At 36.9% G+C, this 25,806-nt stretch overlaps 1 protein-coding gene across 3 annotated transcripts in view; it reads left to right on the top strand.

The window, feature by feature from the left end:
* Window positions 1-25,806, top strand: part of PLCL1 (phospholipase C like 1 (inactive)) — a 360,211-nt gene that overhangs the window by 113,409 nt on the left and 220,996 nt on the right. Inside the window, exon 1 of one of the 3 annotated variants that reach the window (XM_050750685.1) lies at window positions 20,483-25,733. The exons of 1 other annotated variant lie outside the window; for it this stretch is intronic. In XM_050750685.1, coding sequence (XP_050606642.1) covers window positions 25,666-25,733 — 68 coding nt within the window. In that variant the 5' untranslated portion in view covers window positions 20,483-25,665. Of the gene's footprint in view, window positions 1-20,482; window positions 25,734-25,806 lie in introns of those variants that run through there. One more of the 3 variants, XM_050750687.1, reaches the window with a different exon arrangement.

Here is a 25,806-nt window from a genome sequence, read left to right as displayed (position 1 = left end):
AACCCATGGGGAAATCCCTTTGAAAATAACAATTGTTAGGAAATATGAGCGCTGGCTAGAAATAAAATAGGAATGCATTCTCTATTGCTAAAAATAGTAAAGAATCCCTGCCAGGTGCTTAACTTTTGCTTACATATTTCTAGCAAAAGAGAATGAATTACTCATTCTATCTTTGGGCAGCTAACATAGTTTGGAGGTTCTTCCTTATATTGACCCCGAATCTACCTTGCTCCTAACCTCTGTCCAGTGATCCTTTTGATGTCTTCAGAGTTATTCACAACAAGTCTACTTTCTCTTCCATGAAATAGTCGTCAAGCCTCAGAAGAAATTTACTCTCAAGTGTTCTCTTCTTTGGACCCAAGGCCACCAGGTCCTCATTTAATATGTTTGCAGTAATCATACTTTTTAACTCATCTTCTTATCAAGTCAGCTAAAAATAAATGTTAATGAAATACCTTAGACCTGATTAAGGGAATAAGCATTTCCTGATCATGTCTTTATTTAATGACATTTAATATCCTAACTTAAAAAAACCCTCTTGATATATTTGCAGTATAGAAGAAGTGATATTATTGTCTGAAATAATGCTCTTCTTTTTTTCTATTCTCCATTATGTATTTTTAAAAATTACATTTAAAAATAGAAAATGTGTGTAAAAATACTTTATATTTTGTTGAATAAAATATTCTTGTAATTGTTTTAAGAATTAGCTCAATGTGGTCAAGTACTTGATTGTTTTGTTTCACGATTGATGAAAATGGTTATTTAAAAGTCTGTAAAGTTATAGAAGAGAGGAGTCACTCAAGGACCAAACAGAAGACTCGTGCTATTTCTCTTGTAGAAGATTTAATCTTCAAGGATAAATGTGGCATTCAGTTTCCCACTGCTGCTAGTCCAGAAGGTATGCACACATTTGGATAACTGAGCTCCCTTTTCTTCCCTTGGAAACTGTTTTGAGCTCGGAATTTGTTGTTTAGATCATGATTCATACGTCAGAGGATTGGAGAGTCTCCTTTAGGTACTTGGCAGAGCCAGGACATTTTTCCATATATAGCCGGAAAAACCTTTGTTGCCCATTCTGGTTTGAAAGAATGTTATTAAAAGTTCATTCCTGCTTTTTTTTCTTTTTTGCTAAGGAACAGAAGTGGGCACTAAAAATTCGTGCCTGGAAGAACAAAGACTTGTTCCATACAAGGACTGGCTGCATATTCTGAGAACCTCTCCTAGGTGTTCTTGGTCATTCCCTTTATAGCACTCACAGGCACATCTGTGGGTGGCAATTATTGATTCCTTCCTGGCCCACTTCCTCTTCCTGGCTCTGGGAAGCCCCACAGGCTGACTTTGCAGAGATGAATCAAGGCAGTGGCTAATCTCCTGAGTCATGGCCAGAGGCCTCTTGGTTACTCTCTGAAGATGGGATCTGTTTACCTCAGAGTTCCCTCTCTGAAGGTATTTGGAATGTTGGATGGTGGCCTGGAATTCTGGAGTGGAGTTCTCTAGGGAAGAGTTGTTCTGGTAGCAGTCGGCTTATAAAGTTTATGCTGTCTGCCCTTTGATAAGGGTCATAGGATGTAGTAAATATTCTTTGGGAAAATAAAAAGTCCAGTGGACCCTCGATTCTGGCTTTGCCAGAATTGTACTGTGACCTCCAGGCATCAGTGTAGGGAAATGGGAAGTGAGCTCTCTTTGAGTCTCTCCTTTGAATCTCTCCTTCATCTCCACCTATTGCAGTTCTACTCAGATTTCAAGGTCATCTTCAAGCGAGAGTGAGACAGACTTGTGTTTGAATCTTTGCCTTTGGTCAAAGTGTGGTGCTTTGGTCAAGTTAACTTGCTTATTTGGACTTGTTTTCTTCCTCTGTAAACTGGGGTTAACAATGCCTGTTGCACAGGGATTTAGGTGGAGATTAAATGAGATTATGTGGGTTAATGTATATAAGATGGTTAGCATATCTTCTCAGGAAAGCAAGTGTTTTTAGTCAAAAGGAGGTGGATTTTGAAACCATTCACACTTGGGTTCCCTGGTGGATCTCTTCTTTCCTAGCTGCACAATTGATCACTGAAGATGCCCAAGCATTTTGTTCTGTAACCTTTGGTTTCATCTTCTGTAAAACTGTACCATTCTCAGGGGACTGTTTTAAGATTTAAGCAGACATCTTGTCCTACTTGGGCAGGAATTAGTAGACACCCAACAAATATTAGCTCACTTTCTCCAAGGGCTTTACCCAAGCCCTCTTTCCACCCCACCACCACCACCTCAGAGACAATTGCTCCTTTTCTTGCCCTTTCAGGTTTTTTGTTTGTTTATTTTTGTTTATCACCTCACCTCACTATCTGGGTGAGAAAAACTCTGTTTCTTACTGTACAACAGTCTCTTCTCTACTTCATGGTCAATTGCTTTGAAGCAGAGTCTTCATCCTATTCATCTCTGTTCTCATAGGCCTCTGATATCAAACCATATTCCTTTATTCCCAGCAACTCGAAAATATCCCCTTTCCCCTCAATTCCCTTAAACTTGAATTCCAGGTTAATTCAGAGTTAATTTCTTAACCTTTTCTGCGTGACTCAAATATCCTGCAATAAATGACTTGAGAAGTAAATAGCTTAGTGTTCATTGTAATGCATATTACATTTAGTATTTACTTCAAAATAAAATAACTTTGTGTTTCTATTATTGTTCTGCAAAATTTAAGAGGGAAGCTAGAATAAAGATTATCTAGAAGTGGAAGCTTTATATTTTGATATAAAATCAATGGACAGGGCGTTTATTTAAAGTAAACTAAGCCTGAACACATTGTGAAATGAATCACAATCCAGAGATGTTGATATTTTGGGTATAATACACCTTATTCAAAAACTCCAAAAGCATACCGACTCAGTCATCTTTTAATAATACTTTAGTTTTGGGAGGCTGAGGCGGGCAGATCACTTGAGCTCACAAATTTGAGACCAGCTTGGGCAACATGGGGAAACCCCATCTCTACAAAAATACAAAAACTAGCTGGGTGTGGTTGCTCGCCCCTTTAGTCCAGCTACTCTGGAGGCTGAGGTGGAAGGATCACCTGAGCCTGGTAAGCTGAGGCTGCAGTGAACTGTGATAGTACCAGTGAGCTCCAGCCTGGGTGACAGGGTGTGACCCTGTCTCAAAAAAATAAAATAATAAATAAATAAATAAACAAACAAATAAAGTTTAGCAATTTAGAAAAGTACTTGAGGGAATATCCAAAAATCAAGTTTTCTCCAAGAATAGAAAAAATAATCAGGTTTGCTTCAGAAATTATGGTTTAAATATTAATTAGAACTGCATAAAATATTGTACTTTATTTACCTTTGGAAGATCACCCATTGCTTCCAGGCATTAAGAGTATGAATTAGGCCAGGATTTGGGAGTTGCTAATACTGTTAATTATTCCCCTCTTTTCCTTCTCTTGTTTCTTTAGCTTCCTGCCCAATTTGTGAGGAATGCCTAATATCCTGAGTCTGGCACCTGAACACTTTTAGCATATAGTATTCACTAGGATAATAGATCAAGAGTTTTCAGTAAAACAATGGGCATTTGCTCAATGACCTGCCTTTTGTCCTGAGTTCCAGTCTATGCTGCCCTTGACTGCCTGTCAGAACACAGGGAGAAACATTCCCGGCCCCCTGGAAAGCATTCCTTGCATGCATAGGAGTCTCTGGAAAGTTATACTTTTGAAGAAAATGGAGAGAGCTGCTACCACTTCATACATCTTAATGCTTCCAGGGTTATTTTCTAATGCCAGTCCCTTTAGACTTCCTTAAAAATACATTTGAGTCACAGCTTTGGACACTTCCACAGGGAACACTGAATCTATATTAACTGCCTTTGCTATCACACAAGGTGATGGTTGGGAAGAAGGTGCTGTCTAGAATCCGTCAACTTGTTTTTCTGACTAGGCAAGAAAAATGAAGAGCTTTCTCTTATACTGGATCTTCAAATTTTGGTTTGGCAAAGGTCTTCTGACTCCAACAATGTAAGCTGAAGTATGTAGAGATAAAATGATGGGACCAAAGCTGAAAGTGTACATTTTGGCTTAATGAATAGGAAATGAATAGCTTTCCCTGTCACGTGACTTCATGGGTGTTCTCTCTGGAGGCAGAAGTCACTTTTAGTTACTAGGAAAAAAATAAGGCCAATGTGAAAACACTTGGAAGATATCCATGTATATGTTAAACATATTTGGACTCCAAGGGCCAGTTTGCCAAGTTAGAGTCCCATATGCTAATGAAGTTGCTAATTCTAGTCTCCACCAACGATATTCAGCTGTGGGAAAAGACTGCTTCATCACTAAAGCCTTTTTAGCATAAAATGCAAGTAAAATAAAAGCAGGGACAAAAAGCAACCAGTTTACAGGGGTGTTGCAAACTGACTTAAGCCAATGTGTCATGAGAAATGATTAGGTTCTTTCAATAAGTAACATTTACCCATAGTTAGAGGTGGGCAGAGGTTAGTTATTCCACTACACATTCCCCTAACAGGTTACAATAAAAGCAAGACTTGATCAAATTTCATCATACATACAATGTTTAGATGTTTTTAGGTAAACATTTATTAGACAGCTTGTTTTATAAACTTGAGGAAGTCTCAAATGATCAAGGAAGAAATGCTTTGTTCTACACATTGCATGAAAGATTTACTCAAGGCAATAAGAATACTCTAGGGGAAGAAGTCAGTTAACTTTTTACCAGAATCCTCCAAACCTATGGCTGGACATAAACTATGGTAGTTTAGGGGTCAGCCTTGGACCCCATGGTGGAGGCAAAGTTCTATTTCCTTTTCATGAAAGGGTAGGGAATGTCTTGGTAATATATATATTGTATATATATAAAATATATATAATATATAATTATATATATAAAATATATATAATATATAATTATATATATAAATAAAATATATATAATATATATATTTTAACCAATTCAGTTATCTTGAATACATTAATTTTGCCAGTGACAGTCCATTTTCAATATCCATTATACTAATTAATTTGTCATTATTTTCACCAAGGAAAACTCATTTCTAACATTCATTGTGTTAATTAGTAAAGCCTCTGGTCATGACTAGAAATAGAGAGAGTTGAAGCATTTGTAGTAATGATAGTGTGGCCTTTCTGATTAAATGTTAGCTAACCATCCCAGGAGTATGGATCCTCAATTAGGGTAACTGAAACACTTCAGGGTAGATTAAGTTAATTTACACATTCATAATGTTGGAGCACTTAAGGGTAAGTCACAGACATCATGACATGGGTGTAAAGAAAAAGCAAAAAGTGAATATCTGATTTATATTGTAGTGAAAATACATAGGTCCTATTTGCTTTCACATTATATATATACATACACATACACATATATATACACACACATATATAATATATATATACACACACATATATATATATATATATTTTTTTTTTTTGAGATGGAGTTTCATTCCTGTAGCCCAGGCTAGAGTGCACTGGCGCAATCTCGGCTCACCTCAACCTCCGCCTCTCGGGTTCAAGTGATTCTCCTGCCTCAGCCTCCCGAGTAGCTGGAACTACAGGTGCATGCCACCATGCCTGGCTAGTTTTTTGTATTTTTAGTAGAGATGGGGTTTCACCATGTTAGCCAGGCTTGTCTCAAACTCCTGACCTTGTGATCTGCCCGCCTTGGCCTCCCAAAGTACTGGGATTACAGGTGTGAGCCGCTGAGCTCCACCATATTTTTATGTTAAAATACTCAGCACATGAAAGAGATACTGTTAAACAACTTTATCAAATAGCAGTCCTGTGTCTCAGGGTAATTTATTATATCAGTTAAGCCAATAAACAGTGATTGAATACCTACTGTGTGAGGGGGTTACAGAGATGAGAGGACACAGTGCTTGTCTTTGCCTCGCTTTAACTGATGTAAGTAGGACCACAACATAAGGCAATTGCAGCACAATGGAAGGGCGCACCATTTATTACAGGTGAACAGGAGGCCCTGCAATAGTGGCCTGGAAAGGAGTAACACAGTGGCTGAGAAGGGTATGTTGTTGCCTCATAAAGTAACCTGGAACATGACTCATGTTGTTGGAATTAAGAGTTGGATAAACAAGCATTTATTTGAAACGAAGTCAGGGACGTGGAACTCTTCCCAAGGAGCCAAAATACCATTTAGAGTTCTAGAGATCCTGCATTCTTGTTTTGACTGCATGCCCTGGATAGTTTGCAGTTCAGGTAAGAACAATTCCGTCTTCCAGATGAGATTAAAGTGGTTAATAAACTTAAAGCCTAGAAGGGGTTTAATCTTCAAATCATCTGCTAACTTGAAAACAAAATTTGGAAACAGTAATGATTCACCTGATTAAAGCTGATCTCAAGGATCAACCAGTAAAAGAAGTGACGGCAGTGTCAACAACACCACATAAAGTAGCAGTATTTGTATGTCAGCAGTCCCGTTTTTCAAGATGCCAAGTCTAAATCTATTTCCTACCCATATTTAAATAAGGAGCCAGTTTGGGAGGAATTTTACTTGTCAAGTGTGAAAGAGAGAAAGAGTCAGAAGACACTCTTTCCAAGAATTCTGTGGATAAAAGCAGGTTTTTTGTTTTTTTTTTTTTAAGTCCGATGACAGCAGGATATGAAGTTCCCAGTTCAGTGGTGCTGGGAGTTAAGCAGAAGAAGGTGGAGATCTTTCTTCTTCACAGCATGTGCTCCTTTCACAGAAGCGGCTTGTTAATCCTCAGGAAGGATTTCAGACAACCTAGTGATGATTTCCAGCTCAACTGCTTCCCTTCCATGAGGCACCAATACCCTATTTGTGCATGATAAGCTGGTGATTTCCCTTTCATCTCGAAACTCTGACTCAAGTGGCTGGAGGGGCTTGGTGATGGGAAGCCTGAGCGAGATACAGAGATGGAGAGTCATTTCTTTACCAATGACACTTCTTTTGGTATCTCAGTTGTTATTGTTTCTAGAATTAGCGTAAGATTTTTCAGAGGACAATAGGAGAAATGGCTAAGTTAGCATCAGACAATATACCAGCTTTAGTTGCTCTGCCTGGAGCCTGGTAGGCATACGTCTGTGGTTGCTTGTGGTCATATTAGTGCTGCAACTTGGAGATGTTGAAACCTTCCTTTGTCCTAAGCATTACATTCTTGAGGCAAAGATTGCCTAATTTTTCTCTGTGTTTTACTTAGTAGGAGTACATTTTCAGCATTCAGATAACATTATTTTGACTACTTATCAGTAATTTGTTTCATTCCTTTTTCACAGATAATGATTTTTTTTTGTAGTTCCCAAAAATGACTGATTTGGTGTTTCAAGTATTTTTAAGCACTGGGAAAGAATATAAATTGTTTTTAGCTTTTTATCTTTCTAGTTTCTAGGCAGTATGGATATTCTATAGTGGTTAAGATTATAGGCTGTGGACTTAAGCTGTCTGGATTCAGTAGTGGCTCAGTTACTTACTAGCTGTAAACATGGACAAGCTTCTTAATGTTCTCTAGGTTTCAGTTTTCTCATTTATAAAACAGAAATACTGATAGTATTTACATCTAGTGTAGTGAGGAGGAAATGGAATAATCCATGCCGTACACTTATATATGTACAATGCAATCCATGCAATCGCACATAGCACTCAATATATCATCATCATCATCATCATCATCATCATCATCATCACCACCACCAGCAGCAGCTGCAGCAGCTTAGAGAACAGGACAGAGTCATAGTTAAGAGAGCAGGCTTTCAGAGAAGGCCAATTCAAATTGCATACCCGATACTACCCAAAAATAAGAGTGAAGGGAAAATCAAGGATGGACTCTGATGCCCAGTGCCCAGCAAAATGATGTAGGCTAAAAAGTTATTACCTGCTCAACTGAAAAATGGGCAAAAGAACTGAACAGATAGCTCACTAAAAAAGATACATGATGACAAATAAGCATATGGAAAGATGTCATTAGGGAATTGCGAGTTAGACAAGATTAGGCACGTTCAAGGTAGTATGGCTGTAGATGGGAATTGCAAATTAGAACAACAATAAGATACCACTATACATCTATTAGAATGGCAAAAATCCAAAAAAACTGACAATACCAATTGCTGGCAAGGATGCAGAGCAAAAGGAACTGTCATTCATTGCTTCTGAGGAAACAAAATGGAACAGCCACTTTAAAAGACAGTTTGACAGTTTCCTACAAAGCTAAATATAGTCTTATCACACCAGAAGTTGTACTCCTAGTTATTTACCAAATGGATTTGAAAACTTGTCTACACAAAAACCTACATGTGAATGTTTTGACAGCTTTATTAATAATTTCTGAAAACTATAATCAACAAAAATGTCCTTTAATAGGTGATTAGATAAATTGTGGTATATCATAAAATAAAATATTATTCAGTGATAAGCAGAAATAGCTATCAAGTCACAAAAAGAAATGGATGAATCTTAAATGCGTATTGCTAAGTGAAAGGCTACATACTCTATGATTCTGCTTATACGATATTCTGGAAAAGTGACTGTAGTATAGTAAAACTATCAGTGGTTGCTGGCAGAGGGAAGCAGGGTTGAGTAGGTGAAGTATAGAGAATTTTTTAGGGTGGTGATGCTATTTTGTATGATATTGTAATTATGGATATATGATACTATGTATTTGTTAAAACCCCTAGAACTTTATAGTACACAGAGTGAACCGTAATATAGGCAAATGAAAAAATAAGGGGTTGGGGGATCCTAGGATTGAATGCAGAATGTGACAAGACCATAAAAGGAACCAAGTAAAAGGAACCAAGTCTCCTTATGTAAGTGGATGATTCTAGGACTGGGCAGGAGGTATACAAGATGAGCCTGTAGTATCTTGTAGTGCCATGAAGTAAGGAAGAGCTTAAAACAAAACAATAACAACAACAAACAAATCCACAAGAATGGGTTATGTCAAAGGGACCTAGGAACCAACTGAAAGAGCTTCCAATGGCCAACACTGAAACTGTTTGAGCAACAACATAGAGTAGTACTGGAACCTGCTCCACAGCCCCAAAGAAAATAGATCCGTGAGTCCATACTGATATAAAGAGTACAGTGTGGAAAGGTGGGTTAAAGTAACCTTACAGTGGAGAAATCCGACAAAAACTAGCCAGGTGAGCGAAGTTAACCTCAACAGTGAGAAATCATTTCATAGTGTGTATTCTCTATAAATACATATTTATCACTTGATATGATAAAAATGGCACCTTACCTCTGTTGTCTTCCTCCTCCAAACCCATAAGCCCAGTCTGATCATGAGAAAAACATCAGATAAATCCCAATTGAGGGACATGTTATATAATACTTGAACAGTACTCAAAACTAATAAGGTCATCAAAAACAAGAAAAGAATGAGAAACTATCACAACCAAGAGGAGCCTAAGGAGGAGACATGTCAACTAACTGCAATGTGGTTTCCTTGATGAGAGCCTAGAACAGAAAGGGTATTAGGCAAAAACTAAGGAAATTAGAAAAAAACATGGATTTTAGTTGATAATAATATATCAGTAATAGTTCATTAACTATAAAAACATGTACCATAATATGTAAGATATAAATAGGAGAAACGGAGTGTGGAGTATATAGGAACTCTCTGTACTATCTTCATTATTTTTCTACAGTCTGCTACTGTTCTAGAAATTAAAGTTTACTATAAAAAATAATGGTCCATTTAAAAGAAGATTTTTAACATGGATAAAGTTGACTGGGCACAGTGGCTTATGCCTGCATTCCCAGCACTTTGGGAGGTCGAGGCAGGTGGATAGCTTGAGTCCAGGAGTTTGAGACCAACTTGGGCAACATGGCGAAACTCAATCCCTGCCAAAAACAAACAAACAAACAAAAAAAACAACAAAAAAACCTGAAAAACAAAAAATTAGCCAGGTGAGGTGGCATGTACCTGTAGTCCCAGCTACTCGGGGAGCCTGAGATGGGAGGTTCACTTGAGCTTAGGAGGTTGAGGCTGCAGTGAGCTGTGATTACACCATTGCACTCCAGCCTAGGCAACAGAGGGAGACTCTCTCTCTCTCTCTCTCTCTCTCTCTCTCTCTCTCTCTCTGTCACACACACACACACACACACACACACACACACGCACACACACAAAGTAAAATAATGACTCACATACAGATATAAAAATTATTATAGTGTTAAAGATTTTACTTAATTCATGATGAAGGAACCAGGCAGATGCTATAACTAGTTTAAAGATAAATCCAAAGATCAGATATATTTATAGATCAAAAATATTGAAATGAACACGCAAATGGAGGCGAAACTAGCTTCTTTTGTTGTGAGGAAAGAAAGTCAATTTAACCTCCACTGGACAGGATGTAATGCGCATGTCTATAGGCAAGAATTGTTTTGTATTGCAATCAGTTGTCTATAATTTGTAGAGTTGTAAGACAACACCCATAGGATCAGAATCAGATACCCAGAAGGATGTTTTCTAGACAATGTATAGTTTTCTACTGAAGCACAAAGTTTTCCTTGTTGGGCATTTACCCACATGTGGTTTATTATCATGATGTTTTAACATAACTAAAAAAATCAGAATCAAGGTAGTTATTGGAAACTCCACCTCCTTGCCAATTCTAATGATGTTCCCGTGTCTTCGAAACCCCCATTCATTGACTTCCTTTATAGTTGTCATTAGTTCTGTTCCAAAATATTTTGGCCGTCTGCCTTCCTGACACAGGGTAGGAATGCATTTCCTAGCCTCTTTGAAGTTAGGCACATGACTTCTAATGACCAATGATACAAGAGAAGAAGTGACTTATGTTCCTTCCAGGAGGAAATTTTAATTTTCCTGCCTGCATGAATGGGGAAATATGTGTCCAAATGGAGCTTCTGTATGCCTGATTCTCTGAGTGACTAAGGAGAGCAGAGCACTCTCCTGATTACCTGTGTTGACCTTGAAGCGTGAACGAGAAATAAACTCATTGTGTTAAGTCTCTGGAAGAAAATGACAAGTTCTTAGATTGCTTGGGTTTGAATCCTGGCTACACACCATTTACAAGTTGTGTGATCTTGGGCAAATTCCCTAACCTCTTTGTGCTTTGATTTCCTTATCTGGAAAATGAGGGTTATAATAATGCCTAGCCATAGGGTGGTCATGAAAATGAAATAAGATCATATATATTGTCTTCTGGCACAAAGTCAGTAACAACTGGGTTATTGTTTATCCATTGGTCTTTTTGACTCTGCAGCTCAAAATTTATCAGTGGTCCCTCAAATTAAACACTTGAATATGAAACATTAATCACAATGCTGTTCAGAATAGCACAGCTATTTCTACAGGGGAGAGTGAGAGGGACAGCTGTTCCACAGACTGTCTCAGAATGCTCATTGGAAGACTTGTATCATCTTTCTGTCCAGTGCTTTTGATGTTGAGTGGTTTGTGAAACATGAAGAAACTGGACGCTACCATGTAGCATGGGGTGCTACATCAGTGACAAGCGGAGGACAGAGTGCCTGAGGAAGACTGAAACTTCTTTCTTGGAATTGGAAATTATTACTATTCTTCTAGCTCCTTTGAAATGGTAACTTCATATTTTGAAAAAAATATTAACCAAATGGCTGCTTCATTTTATTATAACATTTCTGATGAGTGAAGCAATTGAAATTAATGAAATGATTGCAAAATAGAGTAAGTATATAATAACATATGCAAAAGTACCTAAGGTTGCTCGCATAGGTTTATGCTGCTCAAATTATTATAGTTCTTACAGACCATATCTGGTGTAAAAAGATACACCTGCTATGGTCTTGTGCCCTCTGAAGAATATGTATAGAACTAAGGGTGGAATGAGTTGGCATATTTTCTATAACTTTGTTGCAGCTGTTTTCCAAAAGTGGGCAAATATCCAGCATTTGCAAACCCATGTAACTTTCTTTGCAAACCATGAAAGCCTTTCGTATTTTGATTTATGAGCAGTTTAATTTCCCAGCTCAATGAGAAAGGCTATGGAGATGCAATTGAATGTATACTTATGCCTTTAGTATCTAGTGATTGTACAGTCATGTGTCGCTAATGACAGGGCATTGTTAGGTGATTTTGTTGTCATGCAAACATCATAGATATACTCACTGACAAACTTAGATGGTATAACCTACTACACACCTAGGCTACATGATACAACCTGTTGCTCCTAGGCTACAAAGAGTGCAGCGTGTTACTGTACTACATACTGTAGGCAATTATAACACAATGGCATTTGTGCATCTAAACATATATAAAAATAGAAAAGGGACAGTAAAAAATACGGTATTATAATCTGTCATATATGAGGTTGGTTGTTGAACAAAGCATTATGTGGTGCATGACTGTATTTCTTCTGAAAATTTGGTTTATATTGAATGATAGCAAACCAGCATCTATCAGTTGCTGAGTGTTACTTATAATGGCATGGAATCTATGAAATAGGAAAACAAGAGGCACCTCTATTAATTAATTGGGGTCCTTTTCAAAGTTTGGGGTGAAAAATTGCTAGTTGTGGTAAGAATGTATGCCTTGATTATAAATATGTGGTGTGGAAAAATGTCCTCATACTTAATTCAGGCAGATATAAGCTTTTATAGTTGAATTAAATAAATGGATAAAAGTTCAAAAAATATAAATCAAATTTAAATAAATAAATAAATAAATAAACAAATAAGCATTTCTTTACCTTATACTTGGAAAAACAAGCATACCTGTATTTACCAACCAAAATCTCTATTTTCATGACTTAATTTCTATGCACACCCCACTCTTGTTCCATCTCTGTACCTTTGATCACACTGTCTCTCTCACCTGACATACACTTCTTTGAGTTTAATGTACAACAGAAATTGCATATCTTTTCTGAAATATGCAGCTGACTTCTCCAGTTCACACTGCTATTTCTCTTATCAGAATTTTTACAACTCTTGTAGTGGGTATCTCATAATATAACAGTCATGCAAACTTGTGTTATTATCTTTATATTTCATGTTTCTATATTTTCTCCTTTTGTATTTGGGAGGTGTAAGTGAAGGAAAGTGCCCTATCTAGCAGAATTCCAGGTGCAGATAGAGACAAGTGCAGGCTGATTGATGAATTCTCAGTTGAGAGCAGTCATATCACAAATACACAAACATCTTTTCAGGTGAACCCTCCACTGGTATTGACAATGGAGGAAGCTCTGAGAAATTCACCTTTAGATTTAGTTAATTTGAGTTGTGGTAAATCTTAGTAACAACAACAACAGTAGCACTAAAATGTATGTAGATGCATTAGGCTAAGTATTTTATGTGTATCACTCCATTTAATCTTTACAACAACCCCTTGAGCAATACTACTGTTGTTGATACAGCACTTTACAGACCAGGGAACTGAAGTACAGAGGGCTAAACTGATTTAATGAAGCGCTCACAGGGCTGGGACTGGCTCCAGCTCACTGTTGAGCACTGTGCAGGCCTGCCTGTCAGCACAGGGAGAGCAACAATTGAATTTAGCATCCTTCTCATCTGGGGGGTCATGAGTAGAAAAGTATTCATTGTATTCTGGACTTAAGTGGTTGACTGAAAACCCAGAGCATTTCAGATATTACATCTAGGATTTTTAACGTTACATTTAGTATTACATTTAGGGTTTCCATAATATTTGGGAATAATCTAGAACTGATCATAGAATAAAGTGAAAGGAATGCAAATTTCTAGCTGATTCCCTACCTATTTGTTGAATAAATTAGGGCAAACAAACAATTCTAAAATGTAGCATAATATTATGGCTTTGGTTTTTAAGATGGAAAAAGTAGTTTATAAATGAAAAGATTGAGAATCACTTTTTTACTTTTCCTGGTGGGCTATTTTGTGAACACTGTTGTAGTTCTTAATAATCTTGAATTTATGAATGTGCTGGCTAGGAAATTATCAACACCACATGCTGTTTCCCACACTGAAAAGTATTGAGAAAAAAAATCTGTATTTATATGGGTGATAAAGTGAAAAATATAAAATAAAATTTTCAGAGTTGTGAGGGATTTGTTTATATGCTATAGAAGTATATTGGGGAAGTTTTAAAAATCAGTTAGTTAAAAAAAATCAGTTACTTTGAATTTTGAGTGGGGTGGTTCAGTTCTAGCCAGTGGATTGGTTAATCAGTCATCAACATTTAGCTTCTGAGAAGAAATTTCTTCCCAAGTGAATACAGTAGACTCTTGGCTTTCCCAGATTTAACATTTTCAGTTTCTATTATTTGGGAATGAACTTTAAGCTCTTCAATGTGGTGATTTGTAATTCTGTCAAATCATAAATATGACAGTGAGAATGCAAGACTAATTTGCTGGAGCCACTCCCAGCCAAGGAGAAAGCCTGTACCCACATCTTCTCAAGTGTGTATTTTATGGAGGAAATCATATGTTGTAGTGGTATTTACAAAAGCCTGAGGACATCCATCACAAATGTTAATGGTCTACTAGTTGTACTTAAACTACAACTTTTCTCCATGCACTCACTAACACTCCCTCCCTTCCTCCCTCCCTCAGACCTCCTCTACACCAGAGCCTCCTGCCAAACCTTCCCACACCTTTGTCATTAACCCTTCTCATTTTGATCTCTCTTTTAACTGAAGGCCTGATTTTTCTACTCAGTTTTAAATGCTCTTAAGTATCATATTTTGTCACTCCATTCGTAGCACATCTGGCCTTTCTTCTGGATCTTAAATACATTCTGAATGAAATTCAGTCTTGTTTTGAAGGTCAGCTTTCCTTCTATTCAAACCGTGTTTGTCAGTTATGGCTTTTGGTTTATCTTTGAGGAGGTCCTGTTTTCCCTCTCATCTTTATGAATCCTTACGTGCTGCTCTACAACATGTGTAAATTTCCTGTTCACAGCATGTCAGCAAATAACTTGTCAAGCTTCAGTGGCTCACTGTGATTTTTTTCTACCTCCAAAGAGTATATGAGTAGATTCAATAACATGCTGTAGAGCCCCAAACCATCCTTGTGGGAGAGGTCAGAGTTACTCTCAGCTTTTGTAGTAGAGATTCAGGAATAAGTAGTGACACATAGACAGCAAACATCAGAATGTGACAAGCAATGGCTGAACCTACTTTGTGGATTTTGCATTGCCATTTTACCTCTTTAGGCAAAATAAGAGATTTCTGTTTCTGAGCCTAGTCTATTCCCTTAGAAACTTTCCATGTTATCCTTTATATTTATGCGATGTTTCCCATATGTCAGCCATTCATGGCCATTCACCATCCCATTTTTTGCTATGAGCTTTCAAACTCAAATTATAATTTACATGATATTTAAAAAATTTGTCTCTTCAACTTTGTATTCATTTGATGTTTCCCTTTCTAACCGTGACCATAAATAAAAACCCACTATCACATGCCACAAACATAAATAAGATCAAAAGTAGTCTTTTTATCATTTATCTACTATTGGCCTGTGCATTTGCTGAACCTGTAGCCTATTCTTTCTTTCTTGAAAGTGGGGAGCAGGAAGCTTTCTGGTTATCAGTTGCTGCAAAACAAGCCACCCAAAACTTAGTGGTTTAAAATAACATTTTATTACTATCACTCACGTTTTTGTGGGTTGACTTGGCTATCCTGTGGTTCTCGCTTGGGGTCTAGCATGAGGTTTCATTTGACAGCTGGGGCAGGGATTATCTGAAGGCTTGACTGGGCTGGATGTCCATGGTGGCTGTCTTATTTGGCTGGGCAAGGGCTGCTACCTGTTAGCTGGGACCGCCTGAAGCTATTTCCTGTAGTGCCTACACGTTGCTTCTTCATATGGTTTGTCATCACATGTGGCAGCTAAGTCCCAAGAGTGAGTGCTCAAAGAAGTCTCCGTGGCCACTGAGGTTCTTAGGATCTAGGCTCTGAAGTCCCACAACATCTTAATCACTTTCTGTTGATTAAGTCTAGTTCAGATTCAAGGAAAATAGTAGGGAAGAATTTGTGGCCATCTTTTATCTATCACAGTTATTGTCAGAGGGGTGTTAAAGAATAGCAAACTTAAGTGTTCTTTGTGATGTAGTCAGAGGGATTGAAAGGGAACTGAAAGAGGAATGACTTTCTACCATGTAATTTAATGTTATTTAATTCTGTCTCCATTCATTACTTTAGCTCATCTTGGTGACATCAATGTCAGTGAGCCCCTCCTCAATGTATTCACCCTCTTCTGTGATGCTTCATATCTCTTTCCTTTGGGATTTCAAGAAGAATTTAGTTGATATGTTCTTATATCATTTTGAGGGTTACCTTCTGTCTTTTCCTAATGCTAAAAATACAAAGAAGAAAGGCAGAAAGGCAAATGTAGCATTGTAATGAACAAAATTAGTGTTTTCAAGGCAAATAGCCAAGCATTACATAAGTCAATTCACAGGGCATTTTTACAAAAGTTCTGGAGAAATGGTTATGCTGGTTTCCAGATTTAGAAACTCTCTCTGGCTCACTTGAAAGGACTATTTGGGAGGAGGGATTCTATCACTAGACACGTTTTTTCATGGGTCAAACTTTTGACTCAAGTGTGCATGGGTGAGATACTAATATTTTTCCTAAGATGAGATAATTTTAATATCAAAATCTATGTTTATTATGGAAAATTTTAAGGCTATATGGTTTCTCAGGTATAACCCAAACAGATACTGATAATTAGCACCAGTGACGTTATGGCCAGATTATGTAAAAATTGACAAAAAAATATGGTGTAGTTTTTCCCTCTTTTAGGAAAAGCACAAAGAAGGACCCATTTTGTGAAAAATGCACAAACTCTCAAGCTTAAATTTAGAACCAAGGATCATTTTTAAATGAAATTTGATGGTATGATTTTTTTGATTGGTATATTGCTTTATAGCTGCATCTAGTCATTATATGCATATATTTCAACCAAAGGTATACAGTTTTAGAAACTTCCTTTCATCAAGTGTCAATTTTTACTTTTGCATTTATTGCTCAATACATGATTAGTCATGAGTAAGCATCCAGAATGATATATGTATTAGCTCTTCACTTTGGACAAGAAATTTCTTCTAATTTATATAATCACTCAACATGACTTAATTGTCATGGTTAAATCTCCTTGATTCTGTACTCAGTGGCATTAAGCAAGCAAATGTTGCTTATTTTCCACAAGTACTAACTATGAAGAGCTGTTAGGAGCCTCCAGGAAGTTAATTTACATGAAAATTCTCTCTTGATCCCATTACATGTTTAAAGAAGTATAGATACTAGCCAATGCTGGGAATATGTCTTAGACAAATATTCAAGATGCTCTGAGTGGAATCTGTGCTAACATTATTACCACTGGTATAGTTTTTCTCTGAAGATTTATGAAATGAATTATTATTTTGAAAGTGTTAAGCACTGTTAGGGACTTCTCTCTCTCTCTCTCTCTCTTTTTTTTTTTTTTTAACTTGAACTGGATCCCACAATTCCGAAAGTATTTATGAAAACAATATGATGAAGTGTTAATGATGGAAGTGTATCCTTAAACTTTGATTTTAAAAAGGTGTTAAATCACTGACGAGTCCTTGTCTTCACCTTTGCTTAGTTCCAAGATTAAACTCAGTCATAAACATGATATTTATAAAGAATTTCTAATAACTTAGATATTACAATAGTAAATGAAACAACAGAATTGATTCACAATTATGTATACATCTCAGCACAACAATGCAAAAATAAATATGCCTGGAAAAATATACCACCATGTCAATAGTCATTGCCTTGTATTTGGATTATATTGTTTCCCCTTTGGTAATCTTTTCCTTTCCACTTTTCTTTAATTTTTTCAACTTTTCTATAATGAGAACATTTTAGCATTGACATGTGTCACTTAACTAAATGAGATTCTGTGATTGCTAATGTATATGCTTCAGTGAATTGTTAGTTTTTAAATTATGTTAATGAATAAACAAAGTTTCCAGGCCAGTCATTTTCTAGCCTCATTAATGCCATAGTGACATTTATTATACTGTACTGCAACATTTTATATAAGGGGTTTGAGCATCCTTGAATTTGGTATCCTTCTGGGGTCCTGGAACCAATCTCCCATGGATGTGGAGGGCCGACTGTAAACGCCTTCTCCTGATTTGGGTTTTATACATTTGTATCAGCAGTCTTATAAACACCCCAGAAGGAAGCTCCATCTTCCAGAAGATGAGGCAGCATGCTCCTGAACTGGTGAATGAAGATTCTTTCCTGTTTCCACTCTTTGTTCGTTGGGCAGGAAGGCTCCTGCTCCTCACTTGGAAGTGGCTGCAGCTCAGTTATTAGCAGATCAGCAGTAGTGGCCTGATCATTTCTGTGACTCACAGTGACTTAATGGGAATCACATCAAGAATTCCTTCCTTTTCTCTTGACAGTTTTCAGGTACTTCAGAAGGTTAGGTAGAAGAGATTGAGTGATTAAGATATATTTTATAGGAATAATTGAAAGCTGGGCATTTGATACGTTTTGACTTTAGAACAGAGTACTGGACAGCTTCACATTTGGATTCTGGGTAGGTATGAATTCCAATGAGAGCATTAAAAACAGTGCTAGGTAACTAGTAAAGTAAGTGACACAGAAGACTTTCCTTTAGTTCTTCGTCCATCTTTGTTTCTCATTCGTTGACTTGCATTGCCTCGTCCTTTCTCTACTCTATCAGTGTCAAGTTATAGAATAATAGAAAGAAAAAGAAAACAAAAATAACATACTTAATATCAATTTATTTATTGAATCAAACATTACCTAAAGTTGTTCTTTTGACATTTTTTTCTCCTGTGATACACAGGTGTCTCACTGAGTATCAAATAGTGAAGGGGAAAGAGTCATTCCCATGGGGTGAATCTGCATGGACGAGTGTGCAGTAATCTGTGCAAATGACTACTAATCTTAGAACTTCTGAAGTAAAGAAAAATCCATTACTACTGCTCTGTATAAATATCAACAACCTAAAAGTAACTTAAGTGATCTGCAATGGAATATGTGCCATTTAGATCTTTTAACTACTTTACACTTTTATAAGACTTACCACATATCCCAACCTCCCACTTTAAACAGACGTTTTTGAAACTGTCAGTCAAGGAGAATCTTTAATTACTACATTGCTTCAGGAAAACATACAATTTTGCTAATAAGAAGCACTACTTCAACAGATCTGTTCTCCATAAAATAGAGTACATGCAAATGCTATGACTGAACTCAACTTCAGATGTTTGGCAGTTGAGCTATTTGGTGAAATGTCTTGAGAGAAAGATCTTTGGGTTCTTTTATACTTGATGACTTTATGTGAAAATTAAGGGGTTAAAATAAAATGAAATAACTGGGTCTTTTGTTTTTCTTCTTAATAGTTTATTGTGTAAAGAGGCCTCGTTTTCCTACTATACCTTATTCTTTGATGCTTTTCATTTCCTTGTATGTTTTGGAAAAATAATGCATGTTCATAGATCTCTAGGCACCATACAGCGACCATTGGTCAGGCCTTCTGAGCTGCAACACACTGCAGATGTTGAGGAAGAATTGTAACCAGTAGGTCATCTGCCTCCATAATTTTCAGGGAGCCATCTTGCTCCTACCAGGACACATATGGAGGGGCACATTTGCAATTTTATTAATAACATCTTTAACTCACTAAAGTTCCCACATAAGGAGGCCAGCACTGTCAAAGTTCTTTTTTCTATCTGGGAAGGGCTTATTTGGTTTATTGTGCCTTCTATGATCTTGTTTTCTATAAAGATAGGCTGCTGAAAGTGGTAGAGAGTTACTCTTTATTTGTGCCCTATTCTACATCAGTGCTGAATGAGCAGGGGCTGTGGACAGAAGGTCATGAGGGAGGGGTCAGTTGGAGGATGGCAAGGCAGGTAAGTGAAGAGTTTGGGCTAAGTCACATTATGTGCTCACCCTCTTAAGTTTCGTGTGGGTAAATTCCAGCTGGAATAAAAATAAGAGCCACCTTGATGGGAAAAAGAAACTGGGAGGTGTCTCAGATGGGAAGACAGAGCCTAAGAAGCAGTATCTATTGCTAGCAACAAAGCCTGGGCTCTCTTTGCCCCCATGAAAGTGTTTAGATCTGGTCGGTGAAAGTCAGACTTAAACTTTCCTCACCCACCTCAGAGCAGCATTCTGAAATAGTTGCTATCATTTTTAGTGCTCTGAGGATATTTCAGGGTTTTGTTTTTTTCTTTAAAGGATAAAGTCATTGATTGAACTATAATTACAAGGAGGCTCAGCTGTTGCTGTAGGTGGTAACAACTTATAAGGCAGTCTACACTGGCTGATCTTCAATTAAATTATTCATTTGTGCATGCAAATTCCACCCATTCTTTTCCTTTTTATGGCAGCAGCTACCAGTACCTTTATACAAATGATCTTGGTGGGGTTCCTGTCTTCCTGTTTGGAGGTGGCCTCATTGAGTGTGATTCAAGAAACAAACAGACCTCTTGCCTTCCTCATACCAACCTACAACCATCCAACCAACCAACCAGCCAACCACCCACCCACCCACCCACCCAACCATCCAATCACCCAGACAACCAATAACCTGACCTTTTCACCATAGGACAGAGGTCTTTATTCCCAGTTTTAAATTCAGTGGGAAGCATAAAGGACTATGATAAAATTATTTCTTGAATGTTTTATTACTACATTGAACATGAAAGGGGAAGTGGAGAGGTTTAAATTGTCAAAATTGGAGGGCTGTGGTTATTTTACACAATTTACATGTGTATACTCAATTTTGTTTAAGTCTAAATTGTAAAATATCCTGCATAGAGCAGAACTGGACTATTTTAAAGGAAATTTTTTTGAATGGGTAATGAGCAAGACATGGTGTGACTAAAGGACCTGAAAAAGTGCCAATTTCTCAGTTTTAGGCTTCTGTGATCCTCCCCATACTTTCTCTGTTGGCTCATTGCTACTCATATTGATTGCACGGTTCTCTGATACTCACTCATTCCACAGTTACCATCTGATGAGATGTGGCTAGTTTCAGCGCTCTGATTCTGTAGAATGAGATTACGCAGGGAACTTGGGTATTTTCTTCAGCTTGTGATGGTTTAGGAATTGCTGTCTAGGACCTCTTTTTACACTGCACTGAACACAGTTATTTCCCATTTTGAGGTACTTACGCTTTTTTGACAACCATTTTTTAAAAATTTAATTTAATTTTAATTTAAGTTCTGGGACACATGTCCAGGACGTGGAGGTTTGTTACATAGGTAAACGTGCCATGGTGGTATGCTGTACCTGTCAACCCACCACCTAGGTTTTAAGTCCGCATGCGTTGGCTATTTATCCTGATCCTCTCCCTCCCGCTGCCCCCTGATCCCAACAGGCCCCAGTATGTGTTGTTCCCCTCCCTGTGTCTGTGTGTTCTCATTGTTCAACTCCCACTTATAAATGAGAACATGCGCTGTTTGGTTTTCTGTTTCTGCTAACTCACTATTTTGCATGTGTATAGAAAGGTGTTTTACCTTACTTCAACTCAAGATCAATTTTTTAGTCACCTACTATGCACAAGACACTATTCCAGGTATTGCAGGAGTTCAAAGGTAAGTGAGACATGAGCTGTGGCAGTAAATTGATATTAAAGCAGGGTTGGGAGATGGCATTCAGAATGGTGAAGAAATAGAAGAGCATGTTAAATACTTCACTGTGAGTGTTAAAAGGAAAAAGAGATCACCTGAAATTGGGAGGCATCCTGATTTGCTTAGGTCTGCTGGTTTTGTTTTGGTGAGGTTTAGGACCAATCAACAAAACTTAATAAGTTAGAATTTCATAAAGGAAATAGTTTAAAGTATCTACTCCTAGAAACAAAGTATGTGTGAGAGGAGCAGTTATTGGCCATCTGCTTTTCAAAATGCTTGCGCTTGACTTGAAGGTATGAAAAGAGAATTTCAAAAAATTTCAGTGAGTGTGGTGGGCACTATATCCTAGCTAATTCTTAATTATTCAGGAGCTAAATATCAAGTTGGAGAATTATCTAAGTTGTTCTCTTTTTCTCTTTCCTTTCTTTCTGCCTCTCATCTGATCTTTGTGTTGTTTCCATATACTAATTGCCTCAGAGCTGGTAGAAAGGAAAAGAACAAGATTAAAAGACTAATTGCAAATCTTTAGAAATATTAGTTAAGGAAAAGGCTGTGATATTTGGGCAAAATGAGGGTAATTGCTGAATTGACTATTTGTTCTGGTTCATTATCATTGTGGATAATTGAGAGCTAATGGAAGTCACTGGAACTGGGCCTGCAGGGTGATTTAAGATCGGGATGTTTCTTAAGGGTGGGAAGAAGGTTCTTGATGTAATACAGTACAGAGCTCTTTCTTATTCTATATTAAATGCCCATAATGGTAGACCGGATAATTGTCATGAGCTATGGCCTCTATTATATAATAATTTTGTAGTCTTACTTTCTTCCTTTCTATATATTTTTTGGGTACAGTATTTAAATTTCTGAGCTCAAAATAAACTTCCTGGAAGAGTAATCTGGGTTAAAAATGGTTATAGCTGCAGAAATACATACTGTGAAATGCTCCCGGAAATCTGTAAGGCAAATGTAAGAGCATTTTGGCTCAACACATTTAACTCTAATGCATCTCATCCAATTAGAGTTTATGGCAACTGTCATTCAATATTAGCAGCTATAGTTAAAATATGAGTGTTTTAAAATGAATGTGTTTATGGTTCCTTTTTATCTCAGTAAAAACAGTTTGGTTTGCCAGCAAGTTTTTTTTTTTTTTTTTTTTTTTTTTGTTAGATACCTTCTAAGTTGTAAATGGACAGGAAGCTGTCTTTCAAGAGATTTCTTTCTTCAGCTCTTTTAAAAGTAGTGTGAGCTGGGGATGATATATAATATGATAAAATGCCTAATGGATCCCTGAATCCACTTTCATTGAGTTCATGGAAGTTTGTAAATGTGCAGCTGTAGTGGCAGAGTGTTTATTAGTGCTGAGAAGATTACTGTTCATGCTTTTGACTTTGTGAAGTCGGCATATTCACATCCACAACGCCTTTCTTGTAACCATAGCAACCAAGACAGAAGGTTTCTTTTTTTCTCTCTCATATTCAAAAGCACTATTAAGATGATTGATTTTATTTGAATGAGGTATTTGCAGATAAGAGAGGCATAAACTTAAATTCTGACCTCTGGATAATTTTTTTTTCTTTGTTAGGAAAGAAAAATATTTTGTAGTTGACAAAGAAAAATATTTTATAGTTGACAAAGATTGTATATATTTATGGTATACCAAGTGATGTTTTCATATATATATGTGTTGTAAAATGATTAAATCAAGCAAATTAACATATCAGTCACCTCACATACGTATCATTCTTTGTTGTGAGAACATTTAATATCTCTTTTACTTCTGTACAGCAAAAGAAACTGTCAACACAGTAAACAGACAACCTATAGAACAGGAGAAAATATCTTCAAATTCTGCATCTGACAAGGGTCTAATATTCAGAATCTGAATGAACTTAAACAAATTAACAAGCAAGAAATAAACAACTCCATTAGAAAGTGGGGCAAAGGACATGAACAGACACTTTTCAAAAGACGACATACACTCGGCCAACTAGCATATGAAAAAATGCTCAACATCACTAGTCGTTTGCGAAATGCAAATCAAAACCACGATGAGATACCATCTCACACAAGACAGAATAGCTGTTATGAAAAAGTAAGGAAATAACAGGTCCTGGTGAGTTTTCAGAGAAAAGAGAACACTTATACACTGCTGGGGTGGGAATGTAAATTAGTTCAGCTACTGTGAAAAGCAGTGTGTCAATTTCTCAAAGAACTTAAAACAGAATTACCATTCTGTATACACCCAAAGGAATATAATTAATTCTACCCTAAAGACTCATGCATATGTATGCTCATGACAGCAGTATTCACAATAGCAAAGACATGGAATCAACCTAAATACCCATCAATGGTAGACTGGATAAAGAAAATGTGGTACATAGACACCATAGAATGCTATTAATAGGTAACCATAAAAAAGAACAAGATCATGTTCTTTGCAGCAACATAGATGGAGCCAGAGGCCATAATCCTAAGTGAACTAATGCAGGAACAGAAAACCAAATACTGCATATTCTCACTTATAAGTGGGAACTAAACATTGAGAACACATGGATACAAAGGGGAACAACAGACACGGGAACCTATTTGAGGGTAGAGGGTAGGAGGAGGGAGAGGATTGAAAAACTACCTATCAGGTACTATGCTTATTACCTGGTTGACAAAATAATCTGTACACCCAACCCCTGTGACACACAATTTACCTATACAACAAACCTGCATGTGTACTCCTTGAACTTATAAGTTAAAAAAGAATCTCTCTTAGTGAATTTCAGGTATACCGTATGCTATATAGTCACCATGCTATACAATAGATCTCCCAAACTTATTCTGACACTTTGCACCCTTTGACCAACATCTCCCACCTACGCCAATTCCCAGTCCCTGGCAGCTGTCATTCTATGATCTACTTCTAAAGTTCAGCTTTTTTAGATTCCACGTATAAGTGACATCGTGCAGTATTTGTTCTTCTGTTCCTAGCTTATTTCACTTAGCATAATTCCTCCAGGTTCATTCATGTTGTCACAAATGACAGGATCCCCCTTTTTTTCCATTTGAGTAGTATTCCATTGTGTGTATGTATACATATATTAAACACACATACACCCCCACATTTTCTTTATCCCTTTGTACATTGATGGACACTTAGGTTGATACCGCATCTTAGCTATTATGAATAATGCTGCAGTGCATGGAGTGCAGATATCTCTTCGGCATATTGATTTCATTTCCTTTAGATGTACACCAACAAGTGGTGTTGCTGGATCATATAATTCTATTTTTAATTTTTTGATACACCTCCATTGTTTTCCATAGTGGCTATATTAATTTATATTCCCACCAACAATGTACAAGCCTTCCCTTTTCTCTGCATATCTTTCCAACACTTGTCTGTCGACAATAACCATTCTAATGGGCATGAGGTAATATCTTATTATGGTTTCATTTGCATTTTCTTGATGATTAGTGATTTTGAACATGTTTTCATATACCCATTGGCCATTTGTATGTCTTTTGAGAAATGTCTGTTCAGGTCTTTTCCCCGTTTTAAAATCGAGTTATTTGTTTTCTTGTTATTGAGTTGCCTAAGTTTTTTATGTATTTTGAATATTAACTTCTTATCAGATGTACAGTCTGCAGATATTTTCTACCATTCTCTGGGTTGTCTCTTCACTCTGTTGATTGTTTTTCGTTTGCTGTGCTGGAACTTTTTAGTTTTATGTAATTCCATTTGTCTATTTTTGCTTGTGTTGCTTGTGCTTTTAAGGTGCTTAAGGTTTTTTACTTATGCTTTTAAGGTCATACACAAAAAAATCATTGCCTAGACCAATGTCACGTAGCTTTCCCCCCTGTGTTTTCTGCTGGTAGTTATTTATAGTTTCAGGTCCTATATTTAAGTCTTCAATCTGCTTTGAGTTGCTTGTTGAATTTGGTGTGAGATAAGGTCCACTTAACATTCTTCTGCGTATGGATATCCAGTTTTCCCAAAACTGTTTATTGAAGAGACAGTCCTTTCCTCATTGTGTGTTCTTAGCACACTTGCCAAAGATCAATTTACCATAAATGCATAAATTTATTTCTGGGATGTCTATTCTGTTCTGTTGCTTTATATATGCTACTTTTTGCCAGTACCACACTGTCTCAACTACTGTCGCCTTTAGGATGTTTTGAAATCAAGAGGTGAGCTTCCAGCTTTGTTCTTTTTCAAGATTGTTTTGGCTATTTGGGGTCCTGTAAGATCCTTTATGAATTT

Source organism: Macaca thibetana, chromosome 12 (genome assembly GCF_024542745.1).
Source record: "Macaca thibetana thibetana isolate TM-01 chromosome 12, ASM2454274v1, whole genome shotgun sequence".
NCBI lineage: Eukaryota > Metazoa > Chordata > Mammalia > Primates > Cercopithecidae > Macaca > Macaca thibetana.
This window is presented reverse-complemented; position numbering and strand designations above follow the sequence as displayed.